At 38.1% G+C, this 23,448-nt stretch overlaps 1 protein-coding gene across 3 annotated transcripts in view; it reads left to right on the top strand.

Moving 5' to 3' along the window:
• Positions 1-17,657, top strand: part of AZIN1 (antizyme inhibitor 1) — a 30,734-nt gene extending 13,077 nt beyond the window's left edge. Inside the window, 11 exon segments of one of the 3 annotated variants that reach the window (NM_001291697.1) lie at positions 255-400; positions 5,652-5,849; positions 7,200-7,373; positions 8,375-8,547; positions 10,116-10,250; positions 11,814-11,895; positions 12,261-12,335; positions 12,922-13,084; positions 14,206-14,321; positions 14,903-15,117; positions 15,337-17,657. In NM_001291697.1, the coding sequence (NP_001278626.1) occupies positions 5,748-5,849; positions 7,200-7,373; positions 8,375-8,547; positions 10,116-10,250; positions 11,814-11,895; positions 12,261-12,335; positions 12,922-13,084; positions 14,206-14,321; positions 14,903-15,117; positions 15,337-15,448 (1,347 nt within the window). In that variant the 5' untranslated portion in view covers positions 255-400; positions 5,652-5,747 and the 3' untranslated portion in view covers positions 15,449-17,657. 3 annotated transcript variants of the gene reach the window in all.

The following is a 23,448-nucleotide window of genomic DNA, read 5'->3' as shown; positions in this document are numbered from 1 at the left end:
TGTGTCTAGTTTTAAAGCTGTGAGCTGAGTACTGAGTCATCAAATGCCTATGCAAAAATAATCAAAAAGGTAGAAATAGCCTTAGGTTTCTCCAGGGTAATAGTAGTAGTATAAATTTCAAAATATCTTACATTCTCATTTTTAATGAGTAAAACTCCTTTTAGAAAACTGGTGATGTGTTAAGATTGGGTTCCTGCTTAGATGTCTCTGAAACAGTACTCTCAACTTTTCAGCTCTCCCTGTTCTCCTTCCAGGGAGGTCTTCACTTCAGAAATCCGAGACTCATATTCATCCAGCTTGGTGTCAAGTGGGCTGTTGCTGCCAGAATTATCTTGTGATTATTTGAGAGATGTATCAGTTTCTTCTGAAGTACAATCAACTGTAGAAGCCTTTGTAGCAGGTGTGTAACAAAGCAAGTGCCCAGCTGCTGCAGCCACTCCTCTTGGAGCTTCCCTCTTGATGACAGGAGGACTTATGACCTTATGAAGGCTCTAGGGAACAGTGTGGTTCTTGGGAGCCTTTGCTTGGCAGCTCTTCCTAAAAAATGTATTGTCAAAAAACACCAGTATGAAGGTGTAAATAAGGACTGTTAAACCCTTTTTTCTTCCCAGCTATGATGTCCAAGAGGAAATTACTTATAAATGTAGTATTGTGATTGCAGCAATTGTATTAGCGTAAAATAAGCTGAGCTTTCTTTCACCATATATTAAGATGTTTGTGAAAATAGCTTAAAGGCTCTTGTGAGTAGAGAGCACGTTCTAGGGTCTGTTGATAATAAATTTGGAAGCGTCTATAAAAAATGGATTTGCTCTCAAGTTACAAAGCATTTTAAGGAGAACCTAAGATTTAAATGGAGTAAATTTAGTAAAGTTTAATGTGAAAATAAATCAATGTCCAGCAACACTAGGCTGTAGTATATAGTGGTCTATAACATGCTGAAACGAGTAAATCAGTCCTATTTCTGATTTATACACCATTTTTAAAAATGGCACAGTGTGTTGGGTTGGATCAAGGTTGGGTTTGAGTCTACTGCTTTTTTTTTTTTTTGGACCTTGCACCTAGCTTGCAGGATCAAACCTAGGCATCCTGCAGTGGAAGCACTGAGTCCTAACCACTGGGTCGCCAGGAAAAGTCCTTAAGTCTGCATTCTTAACAGAGATTCCTAGAAATTCCCTGTTTTGTGGATTAACTTGGCAGATATGGCATAGAATAAACTCTGCTCCCGACACATACACACTTATTTTCATTCTAACTCCCTAGAACATGCTGTGTCAGATTTTTGGTTTAATGTTATCACCAAGTAACTATATGTCTCTTGAAAATATTTCAGTCAAATATTTCTTCACTTCAGTGTCTTGTAAAGCAGAAATGTAGCACATAAGCCTTTTTGCAGCAGTGAACTTTAAACTATTTTTGCTTACATGTGAAGAAAATTGCAAGCATAGACTTCTTAGGGTATGATTATGAACTGCTTTTTAGGACTGCTTCAGTGAGATTGGGCGTAGGAAAGACTCAAGCAAGATCAGCCTACGCTTATCTACCTACTTAAGCCTTTTCAGTTGTTGGAAATACTGGGCTTCCAAGTGAATGTTTCATTTGAGCACAGGGTTTGTTGGCTTAAAATTTGTTAGAAACCAGCTTTCCTGAAGGTTTTTGTGTTTGGTGGATTCTTTTGAGGAAACAGTTTTTTCTGGACATGTCTTTTAGTTTTTAACTGGCTTTTGCTTTTACATGTGGGTCACTTGTATATATCAAGGTTTTGGCTCCTTTTAAGATGTGAAAGATGGACCTTTTTTTCCAGCATACTATAGGGCATTCCTTGCTGTTGCCGCCACAGACCTTCAGTTTCAAAACTCCCATTGTTAGAATCAGTTGTCCTCGGGCCCTCTGTTTCTCAGCACCTGCCATGCGCCAGGAATCTCAAGACCTTCCTAGGGAGCACCTGAGAAGGTAAACCAAGATGGAGCTCCACATGGACCATCTTCTAAGGATAGATGCTATTAGATTGGTTTTAATCAACTTTTATTGCAGGCTTAGTATAATTAAGGAAGTAAAAAATACTACGTTGACACCTTGTTTTAGTGGTTTCAAGTGTGTTAGTCCCCAAATCCTTTTTGTCAGTCCTGCCACTGTAGCAAATTTTATTTTTTTGTCACAGTCCTTTTGTGAGTCAGATGGGGATTGGTAAGCTAACCCTGCTTCAGAAGTGAGAGTTCTGTTTCAGTGATGGGAATACAGCCAATCTGCATGCACTCTTAAGTCTTTCCTTTAGAGCAAGGAGTACTTTAACATATTTTTATTCATATTGATAGTACATTTATTTGTCAGCTGTTTTAGTTTGACCTTTACTATTAATATTTAAAATCATTTCACTTCTACAAGAGTCTGTAGTGATAGCAAATGTTTGCCTGAGGTGGACAAAAGGACATGAAGAAATTTATCTTTATGATAGTGGTGGTTATACTGGTATATACATTAGTCAGAATGAGGGTGTACATTATTGCATGTAAACTATTGATAAGATTAGGGTTTACCTGAGAATTTAGGCAAGAGATATAGAAGGAACAAGGTTGTTATGTAGAAACTAGTCTTAAAAAAGGTTTGAAGACTGTAAGAAGGCATGAGAAGATGTTTTGGTACCATATATGAATGAAGTGTAGAGTTTATTAACAACTGTGAGAGTTCATATGTCTGAGAAATAGTTAATTGATTTGGGGATGTCATTGTCTCTATCAAAGAGCCTGAGAGTTGTGTTGGATTTATTACACTTGGCAAAGGTTGGATTTTTTTTATAGATTAAAGGTTTGTGGCAACCTTGTTTTTGGCAATCTGTTGGTGCCATTTTTCCATGAGTATTATTTTTTAGTTACATATGTTTATTGGGGTTTTGGTGGGGTTTGTTGTTGGTTTTGGTTTTTTTGCACACTTGATAGACTAACGGAACTTGGGGAAACCAAAAAATTTATGTGACTCGCTTTAATGGGATGCTCGCTTTATTATAGTGGTCTGGAACCAAACCTGCAGTTTCTCCAAGATATGCCTGTAATTTTGTCATCAGCATCTCCCAAGCTAGCCTGATTTTTCTGTGCTTCAATAAAATGGAATAATACTGTCATAGTGGTTTTTGAGGGTTAAGAGAATATTGTACAAAGTTTTTGGCACACTGCTTTAAAAAATGTTTGCCTTTAGATTAAGATAATTTAGCAGGCGTGAGATTTGACTGAATCTGTAGATTATATAGTTTGAAATAGTTTGAAAAAATCCTTAGGAGAACCCTGGTTCGGGAAGATCCCCTGGAGAAGGGAGTGGTACCCACTGCAGTGTTCTGGCCTGGAATCCCATGGACTGTATAGTCAGTCAGTCCCTGGGGCCACAGAGTTGGACACTACTAGGCAACTCTCACTCACGTAACCATAACCTTACTTAATCTACAAAAATTTGTGAAGAATGTGGGCATTCAGCAGATAAGACTAGGATGAATGGACCTGATGTTTTTGTGACTATTTAGGATCATAATATCAGAGGAAAATTAGCCTTCCTGTAAACCCTGTTCAGTCGCTCAGTTGTGTCTGACTCTTTGCAACCCCATGAACTGCAGCACGCCAGGCCTCCCTGTCCATCACCAACTCCCTGAGTTTACTCAAACTCATGTCCATTGAGTCGGTGATGCCATCCAGCCATCTCTAGCTGAAGGAAATTGAGGTTCTTTTTGTCCTGACTTTAAAAACTAGAACTTTACATTTGGTAGCAGTTGCCTGTGATGGTCCATAATTGATAAGGTTCCCAGGTAAATACTGCGTAGAGAGTAGAAACTACTTAGGAATCTGATGAGCTGAAACACTAGGCTAAAGATCTTGATTAAATATTTTTCATTATTAATAGGATAAATGATCTTTTTTAATGTGTAACCTTTATCGTTGTGTGTGCGTTAGTGCAGTTAAATATCCCCTTAAAATCGATGTTCTGATTGGTCTTACTTGCTTAAAATAAGCATGTATCCTCAAGCCTAAATGTCTACTTTATGGGCACAGATTTAAATCATTTCTGGTATAACAATCTTAAGATTTTCTCAGTAAGCTGAATGTAGTTGACTCCTTGGAAATACAGCTGTTACTGTTTTTAAATTATTTTGTGTATTTCATGAAATTGACTAATGCTGTGGCTTATTGACGAATTATTTTGGTGCAACCAAAAAGCTGATACTTCTGAGAACCATTGAAATGAAGTACATTTTTAGGACAAGGGCCTCCACTTGAGCTGAACTCTGGCATAGAGCATGGGGAGGGTAAGAGAAAGGCGGTAATCAAAGAAGACAGGAAAAGCTGTGTATGTTGCCAGGATCTGGTCTCAGTCCATTAAAATTAATGTGGCACCCAGAAATCAGTCCCAGACAAGGAGCAACGACAGCATCTGTCTCGAGAACTTGTTATGTTTATTATAGACTTTATATTAAAAGAAATCTTTGCCTAAAGTAACCTGGTATGTGTGTGTGTGTTAGTCACTCAGTCGTGTCTGGCTCTTTGCGACCCCATGAACTGTAGCCTGCCAGGCTCCTCTGTGCATGAAATTCTCCAGGCAAAAGTACTGGAGTGGATGCCATTTCCTTCTCCAGGGGATAAGGACCAGTAAATTCAGCAAAGAAGATAAACTTAGGTATGGGCTGCTCCAGAGGACAGTGGATGATTTGGAGAAAGGAAAATTTTATTTGATTGGGGAAGAGTTGGATTCAGTATGATGCCTTTTTAAAAATCAGAGTTCTTAGTAAATAAATGTTCATGATGTATATATAGGTCCCTAACTTATACCTAGTTTCAAATTGCAGGGACATTCTTGCATTTCTGGCAGTTAGCTCTTTCAAGTCAGCACTTAAACAAGTGATTGTATTTTTTTTTTTTCCAACAGTTTTTTGAAGTAGTTGACCTTGTATTGCACAGCTATTAAATGACAAAGCCAGGACTAGGTTTTCTGACTTATGTTCCAGAAACATTTTCACCAAATAAGCTTACCTCAAAGAGACTTAATTGTTAACTTGATTGAACTAGTTCTGTTGTAGCTTGTGGTGTGGGATCCAGATAGTCTCCATCAGAGCTACAGATGTCCTCCTGAAGTCAGCCTCCACTTTCACCCATTCCTGTTGTTTACACATCACCTACTGTAGAATTTTACTTAGAAGACGTTTATCTGCAGTTACCTGGTATCACACTGGTACGTGACTGGCAGTGTATTGAAGTTCAGACTATTTTGATTGCTTAGCTGCAGACATTTATTTCGCTAGCTTTCTTTACTTAAAATGAGTAAAGTTGTTATATGGGAGAACCACAAAACAAGATGCATAAAAAAGACTGGCTCTGCAACTCTATGTAAATAAGATGATGATGTTGATTTGTAACGTATTCTGCATATGGTTCAGCTACCTTCTCAAGAAATTGTCATATTAAGCTTGTCTTTTTATGTATAAATTCACATTTGCTTTAAAAGGGCACTAAGGAAAGGATATTGGTGATATAGTGTTTCTGAAAATGGTAAGTGATTACGCAGATTCTTCACTAAATTAGGTTCCTCTTATTAGCACACTCCAACTGACAGCTCATATGTTAAGTTTAACTAATGAAAAAATAATACAGACTTTGAAATAACTTCTATTTTGACAGTTTGTTGCATATTCTAAGGACCCAGACGTAAGGCTTGGTGGCCCGTCTCTTGTTTTTCCTGGTTTATGACTTTCGGCTTTGTGGAATACGGCTGAGATGAAAGGATTTATTGACGATGCAAACTACTCCGTTGGCCTGTTGGATGAAGGAACAAACCTTGGAAATGTTATTGATAACTATGTTTATGAGCATACCCTGGTAAGTGTGTCATATCGGATTTCTTAAAACAGTGTTTATAATAATTTCTGAAATATGAAGCATCATTACTGCTACTTAATATCATTTTTGTTTTGTACTTACTGATACAGTAATTTTTATTGCCTTATGGAAATAATTTGTTTTTGCTGGAGCTAATTTCCTATATTCCCCAAATTTGAAGAAGTGTTTTCAGGTTAGTGATGTTCAGTAATAGGATACCCAAAAGGCTTCTCTTGACCTCTATAGATACGTTTAAGTCTTCTCTCACACTAGCAAAATCCTGCTGCTCTCTTCTGTCATCGGATTTCTTTATTGGGGGTTGTGGAAGAATGACACTTGTCCTACCATTCAGTCTATTCTGTAGCCAAATCATTCCACAGTTAATTCTCTCATGTCACTAGTCTTAGTTAATTTTACAACATTTCCTGGGTCAGAACATTAAGGTGGTAGCTTGTCTTTGGTCAGTATATTCTAATAATGTATATCTTCAAATAATGTGGATTATAGAAAACAGTAATATTTTCATGACATTTCAAACAATATCTGAATGTTGTATGTTTTAAATAAAGATTATTTTGTCTGCCATCTAACATAGGGTAATTTATTCTCTGGATGATATGTGTAGTCGTCTCTCTTACCGCCAGGGTAGCTCCAGCTTCAGAATCAATCATGATCTTTTCCCAGATCCGTAATTAAAATCAGTTTACTTTTTCTTTCCTTCTTTCTATGGCTTGTGGGATCTGAGTTCCCTGACCTAGGGATTGGACCCCAGGCCATGGCAGTGAAAACTGAGTCCCAACCACTGGACTTGGATTTATCTGGCATTTAATGTACTTCTGTGTTTTTAAATTTAGTTTTGTCACCTCTACAAATACTACTAACTTACCTCCTTAAAAATGGATTTCTTTTGTTCCCTTTTACTGTCTTTAACTGCAGTTCACATTGGGGATACGGCTTTTTGTTTAGCATTCCTCATTCTACTCACCTTTTTAGGGAATTAGATCCTGTACTGTTAAAGTAGGTTTAAACAGTTAAGGAATGCATGGAAAGTTATAAATAATCTCCTTCCCTTCCACTCACCAGAAGTAAAATTGGAACAGTTCGGACGTATTAAGTCAGTCTCATTGACACTGTTTTTTTTTTTTTTTTTAATTTTTTAAATCTAAGAGAAAAATTTCTGTGTCAGCATAGCACAGCAAACAGTCAAGTTTAAAAAGAAACCAGCCTTAAATGTGGTGGTATGTAAATATTTATCTTGGCTCATTTGTGGAGGAAAAGGGGAGTTCTTTCCTACTTAACAATACTCTGTTTTCTGTGGTTCTTCTGTTTCTTTTTTCATAACTATAATAGACAGGGAAAAATGCATTTTTTGTGGGAGATCTTGGAAAGATTGTGAAGAAGCACAGTCAATGGCAGAACATAGTGGCTCAGATAAAGCCGTTCTATACGGTGAAGTGCAACTCCACTCCAGCTGTGCTTGAGATTTTGGCAGCTCTTGGAACTGGATTTGCTTGTTCTAGTAAAGTAAGTCATTTTCATTACTTTGTTATTGAACTGCCACATTTTAAAATTGACTAATGTTTTGGTGGGACTTCCCTGTTGGCTCGGTGGCAAAGAAATCCACCTGCCAATGCGGGAGACTCGGGTTCAATCCCTAGGTTGGAAAGATACCCTGGAGAAGGAAATGGCAACCTGTTCCAGTATTCTTGTCAGGGAAATTCCATGGACAGAGGAGTGTGTTGCAAAGAGACATGACTTAGCAACTGAAAACAACATTTGGTGACCAGTAGCAGTAGAACAATTGTGAGGAAATTTGACTTCTGATTGCATTTTTTAAGTTGTTTAAATTTGCCGTTTAATACTGGAAATTTACTAACTTTCAAATATACCAATGAAAGGAACATTATGGTGAGATGAGACTTTATAAGCTTTATCTTTAATCAGAAACTTTTATTTGTTCCTCATTCTTAGCCTAGAGCTAGTTTGATCAAGTTACTTCTGAAGACAGCAAGATAATATCCTAAACTGGGAGATTTCTCTGTTGGTAATGATAGGCATACCTCAGAGATGCTGTGGATTGAGTTCCAGACCACTGCAGTAGAGCGAGTCACATGAATTTTTTTTCATTTCCCAGTTTGTATAAAAGTTATGTTTGTACTATGTTGTGGTCTATTAACTATACAGTAGCATTATGTCTAAAATATAATGTACATACCTCAAAAAAGAATGCTGTTGAAAAAAATGGTGTCTGCAGACTTGTTTAGCACAGGGTTGCCACAAATCTTCAGTTTTAAAAATGGAATTATCTGCAGACCACAATAAAATGAGATGCCTGTATACCTTTTAGAAGGTTTTTAACAGAGTATAATATAGCAAGCATTACCAGAATATGAACTGTGATGTATGTAATCCTAATTTAACCTTACATAATTTGAATTTAACCAGAAAATAAAGGTATATGGCAGTGATTGAAAAGTAATAGAAAGCTTACCTTTTAGATGACACTGTTTAAAATCTGTTTTTAGACTGAAATGGCTTTAGTGCAAGAATTGGGTGTATCTCCAGAAAACATCATTTGCATAAGTCCTTGCAAGCAAGTGTCTCAGATAAAGTATGCAGCAAAAGTTGGAGTTAATATCATGACATGTGACAATGAAGTTGAATTGAAGAAAATTGCACGTAACCACCCAAATGCCAAGTAAGTGTAAAGTTAGGTGCAAGGGAATATTTTTTTACCTAGGATTTGGGGTTGTCTTTAGTCTGGAAAAGGGAGGGGGGCATTTATATAGAGCAGTGGTTATATATTGTAATTATTGCAACTTACTACACAGAAAATACTACTAGTATTTTTATTGGCTATTTCTGATCCTTCATGGGCAACTAGGATGAGATAAGGATATTTTGGGATATTATGTATAATCTTTAATTCAAGGAAGAAAATCTGGTTGGTAGAATGATCAGATTAAAGCTATGGCTGTATTTTCACAATTATATTAACCATTCTAGTTATTTGTCATATTAGGAACAGAATGTGTTCTGCTCAGATTTTTTCCTTCTAACTGAGGGTTTAATCTGCCCTTAGCCTCGGTTTCTTAGATGGTTGTCCATTGTGTCAGTGTCTTAGGAACCTAGTCCTTAAGTTCCTTCTCTTCAAACAGGAAGTTTGTTTTTACTTGTACCCTACATGGGTCCCAAGATTTATTTTCCAACTAAAAACTTTACTGTTTAAAAACAAAACTTTGGGACTTCCCTGGTGGTCCAGTGGTTAAGACTGAGCTCCCAGTGCAGGGGGCATGGGTTTGATCCCTGGCTGGGGAGTATCCCACGTACCACACAGTGCAGCCAAAAAATAAATAAATGTAAGTTCGCCATGCTTCAAACAAAAAACAAATTTTAAGGCAAAATAAATATTACCATGAGCTGGTATATCAAGAGGATTCTATATAGCCTATGCTAAAAGTATACTAGTACCCAATTTGCTTTTTAATAAGTTACTGTGTGTTATATGTTACCAAAAATGTGTATCATGTCCATATTTTCGTTACATTGATAATTTTCTGACTGACTTTAATGGTATTCTTTGAAAGGTATCCTATAGGTAGAATAACTTTGCTTTTACAAATAGCAGTTTTGTATAATTGTTTTTAAGTGATTTGTGGTCACTCAGAGATGGCCTGACAGTGCTGATCACTTTGTCATGGTTGTCATGGTTGGGAAGGAAACACCAAACAGATTTGGATCAGTAGTTGAAAAGGCTGCTGTTAAGATACATTAAAAAAAATTTTTTTTCTTGTTAGATCTATTTGATTAATTGGAAGAATGGTTCCGAATAAGTGGTAGAAAGTTAGCTAGCTAGAACTTTTTAAGGAAATTGAAGCATTTAAAACCCTGATCGTTTTTACTGAAAGACAGTAATGGCATTGCTATTCAATTTAGTCTTTCTAGGTGGATTTATGGACTGATGGACTTCATTTGAAAGTAATGTCGTCTTTCATTACAGAGCCCAACCGACTCTTGCTGCTACAACAGAGTCTTAACTTCCTGCATTTTCCAAATTCCCATCCTTGTAAGCTTCATGCTTTAGTCCCTAATTGCTAGTTTTTTCTCTATACAGGATTGTTTTTCATTAGGTTCACTTGATTCATCCGACGCTGGATTATGGAGCACTGACAACATTATCAACACACTTCCTACAATCTTCAGGCTTCACATGTGCTGATGATGATGTAAACCAACTCTGCCCCAATCATCTTCCCCTTCTCTTAGGGTCTTACTACATATTGCAACAGAAGATAGTATTGGAGGTGAAGAGGGTAACATGAAGTTTGGCACTACCCTGAAGAACTGTAGGCATCTTTTGGAATGTGCTAAGGAACTTGATGTCCAAATTATTGGAGTTAAGTGAGTAGTTGTTTTAAACTTCATTTTGTGGTGATAATCTTAGTCTTTCTGTTTACCAGTTTAGGTTTTCTTTTGTATAAACGTTAATAGATTAAATTTCTGGTTTACTATACATAGTTTTCTTAGTTTAGGAAAATAAATGTTTATACTATTTTGTACTTGTATGTTCCTCCCCTTCACTTAGTAAAGGGAGAAAATAGTAAATAACAGTTCGGTTAGTAATTTAGATCACTTCTTTTTAAATTGAGTGGAAGGGTTTACTAGAATTCTGATGAATACCAAAATGGTTGTTGGACATGTCATTTCAATTTTTCTTTTTCCCATCCCAAGACTTTTTATTTTCCCCTTTTTAATCCCTCAGGGGCACTTCAAAAAATCAGTAGACTACTTTTTCCTCTCAGTTTTTATGTATGAGGAACCTGAGACCCAGAGAGTTAATGGTTTGATCATAGTTTCTGAACCATGATCTGAATCAGATTTGGAGCAGTGACCGCCAGATTTTAAAATCATTCATAAAGATGGATAAAGAATCACCACTGTTAAACTTAATTCTCCCTTAGCTGACAATATTGACAGTATTTGAAAGTTTTCATATTTCAGTTTATTGTTAACACACAGGAGAATTGATTGGAGGTGTATTCTGTGAATTTTAACATTTTTGTAACCACTGCCACAATTGATACAGAAAGGACCATATTTTAATTAAATCTTTAATTTTATTTAATTTTTGGTCTTGTAGCACAGCTTGTCAAATCTTAGTTTCCTGACAGAGTTTAAACACAGGGTTCCACTGCAGGGTCTGCAGTGGAAGGGCAGAGTCCTAACCACTGGACCACCAGGGAATTCCCTCAAATTTAAAAGTCCAAATCTTTGATAAGTATCACTATTAATGAACAGTACTAACAATTATCAGTATTGCTCAACTGAATTAATGTTCACTTGTAGTTATTTCTCAGTAGGTAACTTTTTTTAAAAAAAGATTTGTTTGGCTACACTAGGTCTCATTGCTGCAAGCTGGCTTTCTCTAATTCTGGAGAGCAGAGGTTACTCTGGCTTTTCTTGTGGAGTGCAAGAGATGCTTGGGCTTTAGTAGTTGCAGCTCAAGGGGTTAGTTGCTCTGTGGCATGTGGGATCTTCCCAGACTAGGGATCAAGCCTGTGTCCCCTGTGTTGGCAAGTGGATTCTTAACCATTGGACCACCAGGGAAGTCCCACAATAGATTTGTATATTTTCAGGTAAAATTGTGCATTCAAAATTGAAGATTTTGTCGCCCAGTTTTATTGGGTGATAACAATTTATTGTTATTTTACCGTATAAAAAGTGTGTCCCTATCTGATAGCTGTGAAATATAACTGATAACTTATTATTAAAACAATTATTACCCAAACACTGCCTTTTCTAAAAGGCTGGTATTGTAACTTGGATAATTAGAGGTTCATGTTTCTAATGCTTTAAATATTGAGTAAAGTTAATGTGAATACTTTTTTGTGTGAATATGGTGAGTTAGAAAGGAACGGCCTCTAAAATTTGCTGTACCTTCAAATTTATTACTCTGTCTTTCAGATTTCATGTTTCAAGTGCTTGCAAAGAATCTCAAGTATATGTACATGCTCTATCTGATGCGCGATGTGTGTTTGACATGGCTGTAAGTTTTTTCCTTAAATTATTTTGCCTTTTAACCCAAGATGTTATTTAAGACAAATACTCAGCTGCTTTTCTACTTCTAAAGTATTCTGATTGTGCTTACTTATGACATGCACATTTTAAAACATGGGTGCAGAGAGATGCAATAGTTACTTACTTGTTATGTGTTTAAAGACAGTACAGACAATAGCAGGGAAATATAATGAAATAATCCACCTCTGTTAGTAGAAAGCAAGAAATTTACTAAAGGTCAGAACAGATTATTTACCTCCCTTAGAGGAGGTAAATAATGTGTGTGTGATGTCCCTGTATGCATTACAATTTGGAACAGCATTTTAAGATTTTTTCCCCCTCTTGCGTCTCTAGGGAGAATTTGGCTTCACGATGAACGTGTTAGACATTGGTGGAGGCTTCACAGGAACTGAATTTCAATTGGAAGAGGTAAACATTGTTCAGTGGATGGACACACTGGACTAATGTCTCATTCTTTTCTGCTTACATGGTAGATTTGTAGACTAGAGCTTTTAGAGCAGCAAGTAAAGCTGTAATATTGTGTAAAATTTGTAAGAAAATGAATAGGTAATAGAAGACCTTGGAAAAGTTTAAACTCTGTAGCATAATTTTATCATGGAAAGTGTGTTTTCAGTGTTTGATGACAAGGATTAATTCATTCATCACTTACAGAGCTTGAACAGTTTTATCCGTATACACTTCAGTTCGCACCTTCCTCCGGTATAGAAACTGATTGGAAATTTTGCTCCTTCATCACTAGTGATTGACTATAGAAACAATGACTTTTCAATCACTGGGAGCCATTTGCCACTGGAATTATAACTTTTTAAATTAATGTCATTCTGATGGTTAGAAAACCAGCTTCAGTGACGTGAAAGCCTGCTTTATTTCTAAGCTTCATAGTCGTAATTCAGCTAGTTAATTTTCCTAAAAAATTTAATTGCTGTTAATCTCTTAATGTTGTAAATTATCTAATCCAATTTTGAAACCATAATATGAGTTTTAAAATCCATAGGTTAATCATGTTATCAGCCCTTTGTTGGATGTCTACTTTCCTGAAGGATCTGGCATCAAGATAATTTCTGAACCTGGAAGCTACTTTGTGTCTTCTGCATTTACACTTGCAGTTAATATCGTTGCAAAGAAAGTTGTTGAAAATGATAAGTTTTCCTCTGGAGGTAAGTTACAAAGTTTATAGTTTTCTGTTAGTAAATCCAATTAGTTTGAAGATGAGTTCATCAGATACTATCACATGTAAATATAATTTTGGACATTTGATGGGTTATGACATTATGGGTATTCTTCATCCATCTGTAGGGAGGAGCTAGGGAGCTTTTCAAAATGCCATAGCTAACATTCCACTCCATCAAACTCTTCTCGAAGCTGATGTTTAGATAGGCTTATGTTAGATTAACTTCCCCAGGTGATTGATTCCCTTTAAGAACCAGTACAATCTCATCCCTATCAAAATAAAATAATTTTCATATCTTAAAATTTATTTGTTTTGTTCAATTTTGATTATTTTTCCAGCATAGATTAGTTTGGACTGCCCTTGAACTTCTTGTAAGTGGGATCATGTATATTCTTCTGTTTAAGACAGCTCAGTATAATATTTGGTAGAGCATTTCGTTTTACATTTATTGCCAATTAATATTCCACTGTTGGAATGCATATACTTTGTCTCCAGTCTCCTGCCATGAATATTTGATCGTTTCCAGTTTCTGGCTATTAAGGATAAAACTACTGTTACTACATTATTATACAGTACTACAAGTATTGTGGACATTTTTCTTAGGTGAATGATGTAAGAATAGAATTGCTGGGTCAAAAAAAAAAAAAAAAGAATTGCTGGGTCAGAGAGTAGATGTTCACAACGATTTCAAAATGGTGTTGCTGTTTTACTCCTCTGCTGGCAATGTATATATGCAAGTTCTGATTGCTCCCACCTTTGCTAATTTCTTTTTTTGGTCATTGCTAAATTTTATCCACTCAGTAGGTGTGTGTTGTGGTATCACAGTGTAGTTTTAATTTGCATTTACCTGGTGAGTAATGATGTAGAGCAGCTTTTTTTTTTTTTTTTTTAAATGTGTTCATTGGTTATCCTCCTTGGTGAAGTGTGTTCAGTATTTTAAGTTAACGGTTTTAAGTTATGTCAGTATATATCACTTTATATTTTGAAGAATGTGAAACCTATGAGTCAATTCTATAAATACTAATTCACACTTTGATATGCCTTTTAGCTGTTTTACTGTAAGTTCATCTTTGCCTTTCCTGTTTTTGTGTTTTGTTTTTTTTACAGTAGGAAAGACCGGAAGTGATGAACCAGCCTTCGTGTATTATATGAATGATGGTGTTTATGGTTCTTTTGCAAGTAAACTGTCTGAGGACTTAAATACCATTCCAGAGGTTCACAAGGCAAGTTTTATTACAATTATTATAAAACCTGCTTATTTGGCAGTTTCTGAATGGAGCTGTTATTTTTAGGATGCCTCCCAGTTTAAAAATTGTATCTATTTTTGGATGTGCTGGGTCTTCTTACTGCACAGGCTTTTCTCTAGCTGTGGCAGCCAGGAGCTCCCAGGCTCTAGAGCACAGGCTCAGTAGTTGTGGTGCATGGACTTAGTTGCTCTGTGCCACATGGGGTCTTCCCAGATCAGGGATCGAACCTATTTCTCCTGCGTTGGCAGGCAGTATTCCTTGCCACTGAGTCACTAGGGAAGCCCTCATCCCAATTTCAAAGAAATATTTTAGAATGGGGGAAGGTTGCCCCTTTTGGGGGGGGGTTGTATTTCTCTGAGTCCTGTTAAGTCCTTTGTTCTGTAAATTGCTTCCTTAGATGGAGTTAAGGAGGAGTATCACTGCCCTTGGCTCTAGGCCTTTCTTCAGGGGCACATTTGATTTGAAATGGTGAAAAAACGAACGCTCTTATCCACCTTCAAGTTCATTGCCTGCCTGAGTTAAAAGCTTAACAAAAAAAAAACTTTTTTGTCCTACAGAAATACAAGGCAGATGAGCCTCTGTTTACAAGCAGCCTTTGGGGTCCATCCTGTGATGAGCTTGATCAAATTGTGGAAAACTGTCTTCTTCCTGAGCTGAATGTGGGAGATTGGCTTATCTTCGATAACATGGGAGCAGATTCTGTCCATGAACCATCTGCTTTCAATGATTTTCAGAGGCCAGCTATTTATTACATGATGTCCTACAGTGATTGGTAAGATGGATTGTTTTTTTAAAGCAGATTGGATATCTGAGGTGACAGGGTTTGCTAGTTTTAATTCTACAATGAATGCACAACTTAAAAGTAATAACAGAATGATCTTTTAAGCGTAATTGGAAGACCAGTTATTTTATAGTTCTTTTCATTGTCTGTTTGTTGTGTGGTTGTGTGGTCTTTGTGCTTAAACTCAAGATGTCTTAATTTTTCCCTTAGGTATGAGATGCAAGACGCTGGGATCACTTCAGACACGACGATGAAGAGCTGCTTCTTTGTGCCTTCTTGCATTCAGCTGAGCCAAGAAGACAACTTTCCCACTGAAGCTTAAGCAGGCATTAACGCTTCTGTAGATCTGAAGTTGCAGGTTAATAAGCTTGTCTGGTCTACATTCCAGTGTGGAAAAAATTTAAACAATCTTATTCTGTTAATTCTCTTGGAAACAAAAACTACTAGTAATAACTATTTGGGACCAGACAAAATCAGCTCTATAATTCACTGGGGGTAATTGGGAGATTAAGATAATGTATCCAGATTTAAACCTACCAGTTTGCCCTACCCCTTAAGCGTTTAAAATAAAATATGCAACAAAATGGATGACTTAGTGGAGATGGAAGCCCATTAATTGGGTTCCCCATTAAACCGTTTACATACAAGTACACAGTTTTTATACTAAGGATTCGTGTTTAAAAGTCTTGTAAAGTTAATGTCTTTCACCCAGATATATCAACTGTCAGTGGAAGACCAGTGTGACTTCATTAGATACGTTTAGTGTATTTAGAATGTGTAAATTTGTGCTTTGAACTGTAGTTTAATAAATGTAAAATTGCATCATAGTATTTGTTGTATTTGACCTAATGTAACCTTGTATGATTGCAATAAAATTTTGTGTAGATTTTACTGTTTTTTCAGGCTAAAATTTTGGGAAAGGGGCTAGCTAGCAAAGGTAGTTTTGAAATAGATGTGTATCTGGGCTGTTTCGAAGGTTATTTTCCTTTATAGCCCATTTAAGTTTAGTTTGGCTTAGTACATTTTTCAGTTATTTAATTAGTAATTTAAGTAAAATGGTAAATCATTGTTGTGATGTTCAGATTCATTATGGAGAGTTGATGTGCAGTAAGCATGATGTTTAACAATTTTAACACCAAAAATGTTAATCCTGCATAAACCAATTGTAATAATTAATAGGTGTTTCTGTATAGATAGAATGCATAGAGTACCTTAGTAAATCTTTGAATCGCAAATCTTTTGGCTGAAATGGAAGATTCTATTAAATACTTGGAATAAACTTTGGGGAGGGAAATGCAGAATACTCTGCTGCGCACTAAATCTTAAAGAAGGGCTACATCTATATCCAGAAACCTGACGCTCCTTTGCACGGAATATTATTTAAATTCAGAGCTGTGAGGGGATGGGGTGAAGCACACCTATTTTCAGTTTCTCGATTGCAGTGATTTCAAATTAGGGTTTGTTTTGTTGTTCACGTAGTTTCCTGTTATTTCCCATTTGTTCAGCAGCTTAGTGTAATTAGTTTTCATGCTTTTCATACTAAAATTTTATGGTGATTGGGGAAGTGAGTTAGAGTCACTAACCTGACAGTTGTTGCCAGGAATTTGCGTTGTTCATGGCTAGTATATTAGTAATCCTAGATCTCAGAATCACAATAGTAATAAAGTAAACAACAGGGGTCATTTTTTCCTAACTTATTCTATGTTCAAATGTGGAATTTCTGTCTCCCAAGAGGAAATGTGACTTCACTTTGGTGCCAATGGACAGAAAATTCTGCGTGTGCTACATAGGAGAAGTTTGGGATGCACTTAATAGCTGGTTTTTACACCTTGATTTCAAGGTGAAAAGAAATTGATCATGAATCTAATAAATTTCAATCTCTTAAACCAGTAGGTGCTTAATATTTTTGATTTGATTAATTCCCATTTGAATTTTATGGGTTCTATTAATTGAAAAAGGACTCCAGTCCACTGTCATCTAATTACCCTTGGAATTTTCCAAGGTATAATGTGGGGTTTTATGCAAAATTCCAAGCTACCATGCAACTTTTTTTAACTGTAATGAGGAGGAGGAATTGCTCCTAACCTTCTTTACATGTTGTGCTTTTTGGTTCAGAAATGCCAAATCTTTTAAGAGATGGTACAACTTTGAGCCCTTGGCTTGACTATACAACTTTGAGCTTCGTGGCATGTCAGTTTTGCCGTATTTCAAGGAGAGCTATTCTGTGTATAACAGCTCAGAGTTGCAAAGTACCACATGTGAACGATACGGTAACTTTAAAAAATGTTTGTGTTGTATTTGAAGACTGTTTGCCATAAATCTAAAGTTTGATCTTAATGTATTTCAATTTGGTATGCTAAAAAAAGTACTGAATTAATGTAACAGTCTTTTTTTAAAAAAATCAATATTGTAAGTTCAGAATTTAACTGAAAATATAAAACCCAAATGATTTCTATATAGTAAATTGAACTGTAAAGGTAACTTGTGTGTGATTCTGAATACACAGATAAAATGTTTTTAATTCCTCCTTACGTTTTAGTTTTGCTTTGGCTTTTGTTGCGAAAGAGTTGAAATTTTACTTACCAGCTTTGTGTACATTGACTTGCAAGCATTCTTTCAAAATCTTACTTACTTTATTACATAATAACAAATTGAATCTGGTAAAATGATTCTGGGTATTACATATGGAATACTGAAGACTTTGATAAAATCAATGTATATATATATGGTCACAAAGATGTTTCTAGGGTCACTTTTTTTAGACACATTAATTCACCAGCTTCCTAACAGTTTTTAGACTTAAATAGTTCTGTATAAATTAAGCTAGGGATTCCTTCTGAGTAAGATGGGCACTGATATCAGTGAATGCAAATTTAGATTTAAAAAGTCACACCAGTTCTCTTTTTGTCCCTTTCTGGGGAGTTACTCTCAATTTCCTCGTGGTAATTAACAGGTAGGTAACTTGATCAGTAATATAGTGAAGAATGCTTGCTTAATTGGTTTGGAAGAGTGAAAGAAAAAGTTTCTTAGTAATTTTATATATTCAAGTTGTGAATAAATCCTGCAAATACTTTACTTTAATCCCTGCCTCACCCATCCTGAAGTAGGAATAGAAGTATGGTGTACAGTGTTGGCTCTTGCAGGCTTTTGTGGGAACAAACCTGGTTTACGGTTAACAAACCAGAACTAGTTGTAGTCTAGCTTTTGCTGGAGGCTAATCTCTACCTACTTAAAGGAATAAGCTCCCAGCTTTTGTATGATGCTTGGAGCAGGTAAGCACCATCTGACTGCTTAATTCCTTGAGCTGTATGGCTTCAGTTTCAAAAGCAGTTCCATTTTAATGATCTTTCAAATCCCAGTTCTACCATACTACTGCTCATGCCTGTCAAAACCTTGTGCAAGTGATGGCTTAGTGAGAAATTTAGCCCTGGGTCAATTATGAGAAATCAGAAAGTTAATCCACAGTTGACTAACAGATGAAGGGATAATGCACTGGCAATAGAAAAGGAGTTGCATGAGAGTGCAAGAGAAGATCCTCTGAACTAGCAGGATTTGGCTTTGATTACGTTTAGTCCCCGAGTCTAGTAAAGCTTTTCCTAAATGATGGTGCCAGACTTCTTCCCGCGCCTGTGCCTGCAACCCTGTCCCACTTAGTCTTCAGCAACAGTATGCCGAGGAAGGGGGACACAAAATTGAGCTGAAATTCAGAAAATTTTTAATTCTCTGGATTTCACTGATTTCCTCTCATCTATTTTCTTGTTTCTTAAATTATTTTCTGTGAGATTTTCTCGGCTCCATATTCCAAGTCTAATTTTTAACCTCTGAAATTTTTACAAGCTAATGGCCTCCAAGAAAGTTTTTCATAAGTTCCCCTCTAACCCAGTCCTAGGTAGTCTTTTTGTCTCTGTTTTTGGATTGGACTGTATGTTTTCATCATTAGAGGCATTCTTCAGATGTGTAGTAACTCTTCTGAGTGGGGACTAAAAAGCTAATAGGAAGCTCTGAGCACGTGTGTGGCTTGTCAACTCAATGTGCTGTGTCCTAGTGAAGCTGTTGGGAAACCTCTTAGGTCACCCTGAAGTCTTTGCCCATTTTCAGTGACTACTTTTCATATCCCCTGCTGGAGGAGTAATGGGCCATCTGCCAGCATTCGAGAAGACAAGTGGGGTCGAAAGGGTTGGGTTTCCGTATTGAGTGTACAGTTAGGGGGCTACCCCTGCCCTTAGCAGTGCTCCATGTCTGTTATTCCAGAGGCCTGTTTGCCCTCTTGAGACAAGGAGTCTCCAGTCCTGATGAATGAGTGGGCTCTTCTTGCCCAGCTGTGCAGCGCAGAGAAAGGGATCCGGAAATTGAATGCTTAGACTTGCAGACCATCATTTTGCTCCTACCTCCAGATGGATCTGCTGCTAGTTTCTCTGCAGTGTTTTGGAATTTGAGGGTTTTTTTTGGGGGGGGGGGTGTCTCAACCCCCTGCCACCTCCCACCCTGCCCCTGGTTTGGGATTCCAGTTCCTGCAGTTCTGAATCATTAATCTGTGTACTTTCCAACTTCATCTTCTCATGTCTCCATCCTTGTTTTTGCCTTAGTTCAGGAATAAACATGTTTGATGTCACCATTGTAAACATGTCTCAATATATTCTACATGCATAGACATAGCCAAATTAGGAGACCTTTTAAATTTGGGGAGATTATCCATCTGCTCATGGAGCTAAATTTGGGGGGTGGCTTAAAGTTTCATACTAATTTCTGCATTTATTTAAAATTCTTTTAAGCTTACTGAGGTGCTTTTAACTTATAATTTGTGCAACGTATAGTCACACGTTCAGCTTTTATTGCCCAACCACTCTTAATGCACTTAGGCAATTACCTTGTATGACTGCTCAGCAATGCCCCTCAGCTCTAGTTACTTCTATGACTTACATTTACCCTCTTAATGGTCTCTCTTACTGTTCTCAACAGGAATAAAGAAAGCAAGGGCGTTTTTGAAGTTTGGCTTCCTCCTCTGATTCTACAAGAATACACGTAAAGAGCTTGCTGGGAGAGGGAGGAGAACTTTAGTGTTGCCCCAAAGAAAAGCATCATATTTAAATGTTTCCTAAAAATTGGTTTAGCTAACATTTCCTTCATGTTCTCCCAGCTGGAACTGGGTTTAGAGTATTTTAGGTTGGTATCGAGGGAGGGGGTGTAAAACTTCATTTGAGAACATACGAAAAGTTCACATTGTAGAAAATACTGCCCAAGTGGCACAATGCTACCGTCCCCGCCCCCCCCCCCCCCCTTTAGGTACAGTCAGTTTTGCTAGAACTTGGCATGCGCTTGCCTAAAAACCTTTACACTGTGAGATCAGAGTAAAGATGGGTAATATGAGGTTGGGAGTGCTCACACTGTCAGTGAAGCAGTACAGTATTCATGGTAACCACTTTTAAATGGCTGTACAGTTGTACACATGTTAAATACACAGATACTACAACCACTGTATCACTACCTTGAAAAACACGCATGTTTTATGGACATGGAAGGGTTGCAGCTTGTGGATTATGAAGGGGTGGGGATGTGTTAGTTGCTCGGTCGTGTCCAACTCCTTGCAATCCCATGGATTGTAGCCTCTGTCGATGGAATTCTCCAGACAAGAATACTGGAGTGGGTTGCCATTCCCTTCTCCAGGGGGTCTTCCTGACCCAGGGATTGAACCAGCGGCTCATGTCTCCTGCATTGGCAGGAGGGTTCTTTACCACTAGCACTATCTGGGAAGTGGTGGGAGAGATAATCTGAAATTGGAAGGTTGTACCACCAGAAGCAAAGAGAAACTGGAGAGCCTCTTGATGAAAGAGGAGAGTGAAAAAGTTAGCTTAAAACTCAACATTCAAAACACTAAGATCATGGCATCCGCTCCCATCACTTCATGGCAAATAGATGGGGAAACGATGGAAACCATGACAGACTTTATTTTCTTGGGCTCCAAAATTATTGCAGATGGTGACTGCAGCCATGAAATTAAAAGATGCTTGGTTCTTGAAAGAAAAGCTATGATCAACCTAGATAGCACATTAAAAAGAGACATTACTTTGTCAACAAAGGTCCATAGTAGTCAAAGCTATGGTTTTTGCAGTGGTCATGTATGGATGTGAGAGTTGGACCATAAAGAAGACTGAGCCCCGAAGAATTGGTACTTTGTGGTGTTGGAGAAGACTCTTGAGAGTCCCTTGGACTGCAAGGAGATCAAACCAGTCAATCCCAAAGGAAATCAGTCCTGGATGTTCATTGGAAGACTGATGCTGAAGCTGAAGCTCCAACACTTTGGCCACTTGATGAGAACTGACTCATTGGAAAAGACCCTGATGCTGGGAAAGATTGAAGGCAGGAGGAGAGGATGAGACAGGATGAGATGGATGGCATCACTGACTCGATGACATGAGTTTGAGCAGACTCCGAAGTTGGTGATGGACAGGGAAGCCTGGTGTGCTGTAGTCCAAAGAGTTGTGGCGTGGGGTCACAAAGAGTTGGGCACAACTGAGCAACTACACTGAACTGAACTGAACCACCAGGTGATGGGTGGGTGTAGCTTGTTGCACCCTTGGTGAACTGAGGTAACTGGTCCATATGTGAGGAGTGTGTATTTTGCATATTTGTATATTAAAAACCACAAAGTTCATGTTACCTTAACGTTGATCCCCAGTGAACCAGTCACCCTGGAACAAGCAGTTTCAAAACTGACTTCCTGCACGCTGTTGGGAATAGGTTTGAAGACTGTATCAATAATAAAGGATCATGCTAGCGTCTTCACTATTGCAAGCCCACTTGAATGACAGCGGTTTGATGGCAATTAAGCAAAAACACAGGACACAGTGGAATTAAAAGCCTACCTAAGCCATTTATTCAAGGGCCAGCATCTCTGCAGCCTCATGATACTTCTATGTGACACACAAATAAGGGGTTCAAAGGGTCCTAGAAGCATTTTCCTCCAATTTCTTCATTTCACATTTGCAGAAATGGAGACCCAGACAGGTTAAGGAATTTGCCCCCCAGTTTTACAACGAGGATGTATCAGAGCAGGGATTTGAACCTAAGACTGGGCAAACCTGTGTCATTATCTTAGGTTGGGTTCCCTGGACACAGATGGAAACAGCTGTGTGCAGGTTGATTGGACGTGCTCCTAGGACATGGGAAGCAGGAGTGGGCAAAGAGGGCAAACTGCTGTAGTTCCAGCGGAGGCCTTAGCTGATCTTATGTGGGGCTCAGGAGCTGGGATGGCCCTTCAGAACTGGACCAAATGGAGAACTGGGGGCTGGGACCTGGTATCCCAGGATTAGGCAGTCATTGGCTACAAGCTGCACCTTGGGAAGAGAGGAACCTTGGGCAAGCAGTTCCCCTCAGAGGTGAACAATGTTGTGAGCCAGTTCCCAGTGAGGAATGCAGCCCTGAGCCTTCAGCAGGCTGGTAGCGGGGATGGGTACACCGGCCCTCAGAGCTTCTTGGCAGAGTTTCTACTGTACTCGGTCATTAGAATAAAACAACTATATCATGTTCAGTATTTATTTAAGATGATCAGAACCACAAATTCTGCTAAGTTGTGTATTAGGGACTTCCCTCGTGGGCCCGTGGTTAAGACTCCAGGCTTCCATTGCAGGGGGCTGGGTTCGATCCCTGGTCAGGGGACTGAGATGCCACATTGCTGTGTGGCGCAGCCAAAAAAAAAGTGTATCCGTTTACTAGGGCTGCTGTAACAAAGTACCACAAACTAGGGGGGCTTAAGCAACAGAAATTTATTGTCTCACAGTTCTGGAAGACCCAGATCAAGGTAGTTCCTTCTGACGGCTGTGAGGAAAGAAAGGGCCTCTTCTAAGCCTCTCTCCTTGGCGTGTAGACCGCTGTCTTCATGTGGACATGGCCTTCTCCCTGTATGTATGAGTCTGTCTCCACACTTCCCTTTTTTATGGGGACACAAGGCATACTGGATTAGGGTATTCCCTAATGACTTCAGATGAAATTTCATCATGTCTGTAATGATCCTATTTCCAGAGAGTTTCACATCCCTTGGTCCTGGGGATTAGGCCTTCACCATGTGAATTTAGAGGAACACAACCTATAACAACTGATATGTATTGTAGCTATTTAGAACCAGGCACTAGCTTGACCCTTGACCCCTGGCTTGACTGCCCTGTGGGCAGCCCCCCTCCGTCCCGCCCACCTCATTCCCCTACAGTAGCTGCTGCTTCCTTCTGCCCCTTCCCTTTCCTCACTTAGCACATTTTCAAACTTTCCCGCTTTCTTTATCTTCCCTTTTCCCTACAAGGTTAAGGGATTTGGTGGGGTTTGTTTTTT

This window comes from Capra hircus, chromosome 14, assembly GCF_001704415.2.
Source record: "Capra hircus breed San Clemente chromosome 14, ASM170441v1, whole genome shotgun sequence".
NCBI lineage: Eukaryota > Metazoa > Chordata > Mammalia > Artiodactyla > Bovidae > Capra > Capra hircus.
Note: the sequence above shows the minus strand (reverse complement) of the source record. Positions and strands in the feature narration are given on the sequence as shown.